Below are 7,661 nucleotides of genomic sequence, written 5' to 3'. Positions count from 1 at the left end.
TCTTTCCTTTTTGTGTTAGAAGCTTTTCATCAAGACTAATATCTGATCACTATGCTGAACATAAGTCTTGTAGTAAAATAGAAAGCACATAGAAATGTGCTTTGTTTCTAGTTTTAAAAAATGTATTCAAGAATGTAAAAAATACTTTTGTTTCAACAAATGAGACATTTAAGGGGAAAGTAGCAAATGTCAAAGAAAGAGGAGCAACATGCTGAAGGATTGGCTGACACAATTTATACATGTTTTATTAACCATCAGAATTTGTTGTGAAACATAGAAGCATTCTACTTACATGTAGAACATTGTAATTACTTTTTTTTTTAATTACTTTTTTAATTACAATTACTTACAACATAAAACCTCAAATGTTGTCTTGACTGTTGAAGTGGATCCTTTAAGCTGTAGTAATGCATATATGCCTAAATAATGGACATAGATAACTCCCTAAAAATTTTATTTTGTCTAGCACTCGTAAATATGAAATATAATGGGCCTGGTATTTGCCTCATAAATCAGCTGTGGTAATGCTTCCAGTGCATTTAAATCTGTATCATATATAACACAGACCTGCCTCTGCTTGCTGTACTAGATACAGATTCTTGGTTCTTTAAGATCACTTAATCAAAAACCAGATGCATTTTATTTAAATTATTTTTCTTTTGGTCATTTTCAGAACAGCGGACTCCCTGAGTCTGTCTGTGTCAGTAGGCTGCTTCTTTCTGTGTGAACACACAAGAAGAAGAGAAACAAAAAAAGGCAGCAGTGTCCATTTCCTGCCTATTTTTTTTTTAAGTAACTAAGGGACTAAAAGCACTGAATACCATGTTCCCAAAATCACAAGTTCATTTTAAAAGAAAATCATTGTGAGATGATACAGATTTATATCAGCTGCTTACAGTACTTCTAACATTGTCAGTAATCAGAGGAGCAAATAATGCAACAAGTATGATCTTTAGAAACTAACAGAAGTGTACTAGGCAAACTGGTAACTCGAAAGTATCTTTCCATTTATTTATTTAACTTTCACCAGACTGTAGCATAGACAAGCTATTGTTGGTAATGCTATCACTTTAATAGTATCATAGACACTTTATCATTTGTTTTGGATTGTCTATACTTTATAAAAAATACGTTTTCTTTCTAGTTTCACCTTTTCATATGTTTTCTTGCTAGTTTCACTTTACTCTACTGAAGTAAAAGCCCAGTGTCTCTGATACTCTTACATAATGTAGATCTCATTAAACCCTCTGTTTTAATCTGGAAATGACTGTTAAAACTTCTCACTTTCCCCCTCTCAGCTTCAGGCAGACAAACTGATGGCTCGTGAAGAGAAGCGCATAGCCCACTGGGAGGAGTTCATGAAAGAACAACAAAATAAACGAGCAGAGGTGGATGAAGAGCACAGAAAAGCTATGGAGCGCCTCAAAGAGCAGTATTCTGAGATGGAGAAGGAACTGGCCAAATACGTTTCTTTTTAAGAGCTTTCTTTTTTGATAGTGCTGGGTTTGTGCCAATGTTCAGTGGCTTAAATTGAGATTCTTTTGGAGAGCTGAAACGCGTAAGGAGAAAGGAGAATTTCCTCTACAGATCTGGTATGGGAAGAAAAGGTTTGCATACTTTCAACTTAAGTGCCTATCTCTGCTTGTTTTGTTCAGGGCAGCTAGAATGCCAGTATTTCTTCGTTTGTTGGAAGGTCGAACCGGAAATTTCATTGTGTGACAACATCAGCTCAGGGAGTTGCAAACTGGAATTCTTTGCCATCTGCAGAGAGTATCATATCGTTTGGGAAAACTGAGACTAATGTAATACTAACTGTCCCAGTGTGCAGCCACAGCCCTTTCCCAAAAAGTAGGTGTGATAGGTTACATTAGCCATAGTTAGCTGAGAATTCACTGGGAAAACCATAAATCCCGTTCATAGATTTCAGGAAAACCTGTTTTATGGAATACTTTACTTTGAAGTCTTAACCATGAAAGATCTCAACAGAATTTTAAATCCAGTTGTAATTCCAACTTTTGGGTTGTATGGTCAGTATTAAGAAGTATATCTGAGATTTAGATAGGTTTTGCTAACATAAAAATGGCTAAGTGAGCTTGGACAACAATAGGGTTTTTTCCTCTCCCTGTAAATGTCTCAGGCCTCTCTTTTTAAGCTTTACTGTTCCAAGCAAAGCCAAAACCAGCTCAGAAGTAATCATGAGAAACATATCGGTCTTTGTATTAGCTTTGTGGCTAGTACAGTATTTACCTGAAGTATTTGACATGCTGTTGGTTTACTTAGGATAAGCTTGTCAGAATTTTATAAGGCAATTGAGGAAAGATTTTTGTTTCTTTATCAGCATAACAAATGAGCAGATTAGTGGTAAAATGCCTGTAGTACTGATCTGCTTTCGTACTGACTGTTACTCTTACGGGGTATGTGAAGCTCCTGCATTGCTTGCTTTTATTTAAAACTTGCAGTTAACAGCAGTGTAACCGAAGAAGTTAACTTAATCAGTTCATTAACCAAGCGAAATGAGACATAGTACCTTAATGCAATTTGCTGCAAGCTAACCGTTAGTACAGGAAATATCTTTCCATAATTTAGCTGGTGTCCAATATAGAATGGAAACAGGTAAAAATAAACAGAATTTACCCTTTACCTGTATTGCAACAGTAATATCCCAACAATGGTTGCTTGTGTAAGTTTATGGCTTGGTGTCAAGGCTCCATTCCTGGCAGCATGTTGATAGTGTGATTAAAGTTAGTAGAGGAGATGGAATAAGTATTTGAGATTTCTTTCAATAACACTGAATTCCTGCCAAGCTGCTCTGCCTGCTACTGTAGGCCCAACAGCTCCATCAATCATCATCGTGTATCTGGACTGAAAAGAGGACTTGCCGACACTGGGGCACGCTGGAATGTTGTTAATTCTCTGTTGTGGATGGAAAAAACGTAGATGTCTCAAAAGTATCCCACACATGAAAGATAGGAAAGCCTCTTTTAGAACAACCCCTATTTAAATAGCAAGTGACCTCTAATATTTTTCAGCTTATGTACCCATGATGAATGTTGTAAGTAAGCTCAGACTTTCATTTGGAGAGAAGAAGTTAGTTCTTGCCTGTCTTTAGAATTGGGTGTGGAACAGTTCTGATTGTTTTCAGCACAGACTGAAAATGGCTTCACTCTTACCAGATTATTTGATGTATATGTGCTCAAAGACCAAATGTCTTTATAGCAAAATTCATTTAACTGCATAATGAATTAATTTTTATTTTTGCACTGATAATTTTTGTTAAGATTTAGATACCTAATTAACTGTGCACTGGAGCTGTAGATTTTAGTATTTCGTCAATTTGAGGGCTCTTAAGCAATGATAGAATTGTTGCAAGTTGGATATTCACTGGAAAATAAAGCGGTATTTCCAAAATCTTCTGGGATGTCTGCTCCTGATTCTTTGGAAGGCTTCTAAATACTAAGACTCAAAATGTGTTCCTCTTTCAGAATTATACAGGTATTTTTATGCAGAAGGTTATTTGAAAACACTTTTCTTCATAGTCTGTATCTGCCTTTTGGCCCACTCTTATTCATTGTGGGGACTACCTGAAAACTATCCATTACTGAATTATTTTATTCAGTAATTGCCACTTTTTTTTATATGATATGCTGTAGGTTTTGAGGTACTTGGAAATGCTTAATTGTCTTTGGAGCAACTTGCCGACATTTACAGGAAAACCTATTCTTTTTGTCCAAATGCTTAAAAAAAAAAAAAAAAACCCAAACCTGATGTGTCTTAACATTATCTCAAAACAGAATACATCTGACAGATAAAAGAGATTCCTATCTTCAGCAGTTTTTTAGCAAGGTGGGACTATGGTCTGTCTGGACACACTAGTACTCTGCAGTGGGACTTTCTTTGTAAGATTTAAATTCTTATGTAATAGTCTCTACCATTCGGGAGAAATAAAAGAACAAATAGTTTAAAAACTTGTTTTATGTCATTGGTGCATAAAGGAAGTGTTTTGCCTTCTACATGTAATATTTACATGACTGAATTTCATAGTTCTAAAAATCTTAGGAATTTATTTAATCCCTGTTAAGCTCTATGGAAACTTGCATCGAATTCCAATAGGAGCTGGAAATGGTCCTCAGCACTTAAGTTAACTTCTAGTATGGCCAGGGAGTTGCACGATCTGTCTTTGTACCCAGCTATGCATATAGCTTTTTGCTTACTTATTAGCGCTGTTTAGTTTATCTGAACTGTAGGTTTAACAACTTCTTTGGAACTGGAAGGGGGCATGGATGTTGTGTAGTCACTGGAATATTTTCTTAGTCTTTCTATTCTGATGAATACATAGCAGGAAACTGGTATCTTCCTTGGAACTGCTGTATGAAATCTGCTGCTGTGTTTAGGAGTAATAACAAACTGAGGAACTGAAGAAATACAGGTTTGTTTCATTTTTAACTGCCTTGTTTTAAAGGTGAATCTAAGGCCTATCACATTTTTTAATCTTAAGGAGGATGGAGAAAGCTGATTTATTTGCTGCTTTCTATGCTAACAGTAGGTAATACTTTTTATAGAAAAACTCCGTAATTACAGCTGGAACGTTGCGTCTTTGATAATTTATGGCTTGTTAAATCTTTCTTCAAAAATGGGAGTTGTTGCAGTAGTCAAATTAAATAGCAAATACATGGCATAATCAGCCAATTAATTGAATCATATATAGTTCACTCCTGAGTTGTCAAGCTTCCTATGTCTCAAGGCTATGGGTTTCAGATTTACAAATATTCCCCAGTAGGTGTCAGTGCAAGCCTGAGAAGGAAAGTTAGCCTGTTTTTATATGGGGTATAGAATGTAAATGCTTATGTTCAGTCGTAATGCAGTTTTTTGTATAAGTACAAGACATTTTGTGGATGAAATCACATGCTTTAAAATGAGAAATGACACAACTTACCAGCCACATTTTGCCCCATTAGTCCTCAAAAAAGCTTGCAACAGGTCACTCTTCCTTATGTAATGTGTCTCGATCTGAACAATGTTGTCTGCAGTCCTTATGTGTTCTAATTAAGATTTATTATAATCTGAAGTTAGACTCAATGTTAGAGATTAAAGCCTTGAACAACTGCATTCTTTCATTGCTGTTCAGTTTAGTGCATCAGGTTTTCTGGAGGTTTGAGGCAGAAGTTTGTGCTTACTGATAGAGATTGTGTCATAATAAAGAAATGGGGACTTAACGCCAAAAAAAAAGTGAATAAAATTATCATACCACGCACTTCTAAACAGGCCAATTATATTAATATATGATAATTAATAGTATTGATTATAATTATATAAGTATAATAATTGTATACTTATAAATATATCATTTTAATATATAATAATTAATGTATTATTGTTCATAATTAAATGAACTTCTCAAAGTACTACAGATGCAGTATGCTCAGTGCTGTTGGTCTAGCTTATGGTCTGTGTGTCAAGATACAGCAGGATCTGCAGAAAGATGGGGTTGCAGCTGCTGTAGTAGGATTTTAATGAATAACACAACTTTCATAAGTGGTTTAGTCATAAGATTATTCAGAAATTCCAAATAACATAGACATTTAAAAGAGAAGGGAGAAGTCAAAAAATGCTTAAATCTATTTTGGGGCAATTAAGGGAGTTTTATACAAGTTGAAAGAAATCTTTTAGAAATACATTACTCCACATATGTGTACCTTCCAGTTCTGAAGAGCGTATAGTGTTGCGTGCGTTACCTTTGCGGTTTTTATATATGATAATGAGCAAAGTAGGAACAAATTTACTCAAGACAGTGGTGAGCATTAGAAAGAAGAAAGGCTTGCAGAACTCATGCTAGGGCTTATGCTAGCTGTAGCTTTGAAAATCTGGGGCTCAGATTTGTGTTTCCTAACTAGGAGTCTAGTAGAGCTATCCACCTAGGCTTCAGATTGCTGCCTTAAGTGCTTTATCTGGGCCAGATCAGAACCTGGATGGTTCAGGTTTTTATTAAACCTCATTTTATAGATGACCCTTTCAATATGAGCTTTCAAGACAATTGCACTGCAGGGTGGATAATACTGTATTTTAAAACTGTAATTTAAAATAAAACCTTACATTTCCTCAGTCTTCTCTACTAATGACTCACTGGGTGGATACAATGAGACCTGCAACTGAGTGTCTTTTTTTTTTTTTTTAACAGATGTTGTATTTAACTCTATGTAATGGAATCTGGTGAGAACCAAAGCACTATTTATGGCCTTCGCTTGTTACTCATTACCAATGTTTTGAGATGGACATAATCTATAAAAATATCCAGTATTTCATGAGATACGGTTCCTATATTCTGTAACCCAGGGGAAAATAACCTTTGTTCTTGCCGCAGCAAACACCACGGGACCTGGATAAGCATTTTTAGTTGTCTTTGAGTTAATTGTAAAATAAATTTGCAAGCTTCCTTTGCGGAACTTGTGGAGTGGTACCTGGCCAGTGCTTTGCCAAACTAGGATGTGCAAAAATGCCTCTTGCTGTAACATGTTCTAGAATAGGCACAGCACTTTCCAGTAGCTTTAGCTTCAATTCCAGATTGCTTGAGGTCATAGGAAGTCCTTTATGAGTGGACCCAAGCTTGTCCTTTCCAGATGTTTTTAGCCCTCATTAAATAAATTCCGGTTCCTGAAAATCCCCTCTCCAGATGGCTCTAAATCTGTTCCAATGTTTACTATGTCACCTTAGAAAGCTTCTAAGCTGAATTACATAAATAGGAAATGCTGTGCATCCCTCCAATGTACTGATTTGAAAGAAAACTGAGCATAACTTCAAAAATATTTACTAAACCATGATAGAAATTGTAAAGGAGAATTACAGTAGTGCACCTAGTTAGCAGTTTGGTTTCAAACAACTAATTGGCCTTTGGAATCCTAAGGAGGAATTATCCTTTAAACTGTCAAAGTCTAAGTGGTTCACAATTTTGTTCAGAATGAGCAGCCTGCAATACATGGGAACAGTGGGGAAAAAAAATCTGGAATCAAGAAGCAATCGGAGGTAGCAGGACTTTGATATTTGTGTCCTGAGCAAGTTTAGAGGCGCTCGTTGTATTAGGCAAACGTGCTGAATTCATTATTTGGGACGCCTGGAGTGCAGAATACAATTGCTTCACAGATACCTAGTGTTGGACAGTACATTTCTTTCATTTTGTGTAAGGCTTTTTGCATGTATCCAGGAGAGATGGGCCCAAACACAGGCTGCCAAAATAGAGGGGGAGAGGTAAAAAGTGGGGTGACCATGATGTATTGTGTTTGGAAATGTTCCTGCAGCTGTGACTTGCAGGTGGTACAGCAAATGTGATTTCCTTTAAAACATCCATGAAGAGAGAGAATTTTATGCAATAAATCTGTTTAATTACTGACTTTTTGCTGCTTAACCAGATGTTGAAGTAGGGAGGAAATGGATGATGCAGCCCACTACATCGGGTTGCTGTATGATGGTGGTTGGAATTTGTCACTGAGGTGGCAGTCACCATCACCACAGGATCACAAAATGCAAAATCTTTATTCAGTTTGGTTTTAGAGGATGCAAGTCGTAGAGAAGTGTGGTGGTCAAACTGGAGCATGAAAAGTCACAGCGGAGTTTATGTATGCTGTCCCTTTGTCCTTTGCACCCTCTCCTGAAGAAGAAATAGTAGTTCC

At 36.3% G+C, this 7,661-nt stretch overlaps 1 protein-coding gene across 1 annotated transcript in view; it reads left to right on the top strand.

Moving 5' to 3' along the window:
- LOC104621506 (biogenesis of lysosome-related organelles complex 1 subunit 5-like) overlaps nucleotides 1–1,478 on the top strand; it is a gene marked incomplete at its 5' end in the record, with an annotated part of 8,958 nt that extends 7,480 nt beyond the window's left edge. Inside the window, one exon of the mRNA XM_010288020.1 lies at nucleotides 1,299–1,478. Coding sequence (XP_010286322.1) covers nucleotides 1,299–1,478 — 180 coding nt within the window. The remainder of the gene's footprint in view (nucleotides 1–1,298) is intronic.
- Nucleotides 1,479–7,661: the final 6,183 nt, after the last annotated feature.

The sequence above is a fragment of the Phaethon lepturus genome, unplaced genomic scaffold (assembly GCF_000687285.1).
Source record: "Phaethon lepturus isolate BGI_N335 unplaced genomic scaffold, ASM68728v1 scaffold3775, whole genome shotgun sequence".
Classification (NCBI taxonomy): Eukaryota; Metazoa; Chordata; class Aves; order Phaethontiformes; family Phaethontidae; genus Phaethon; species Phaethon lepturus.
The sequence above is the reverse complement of the archived record's forward strand: the minus strand, read 5'-3'. Positions and strand labels throughout refer to the sequence as shown.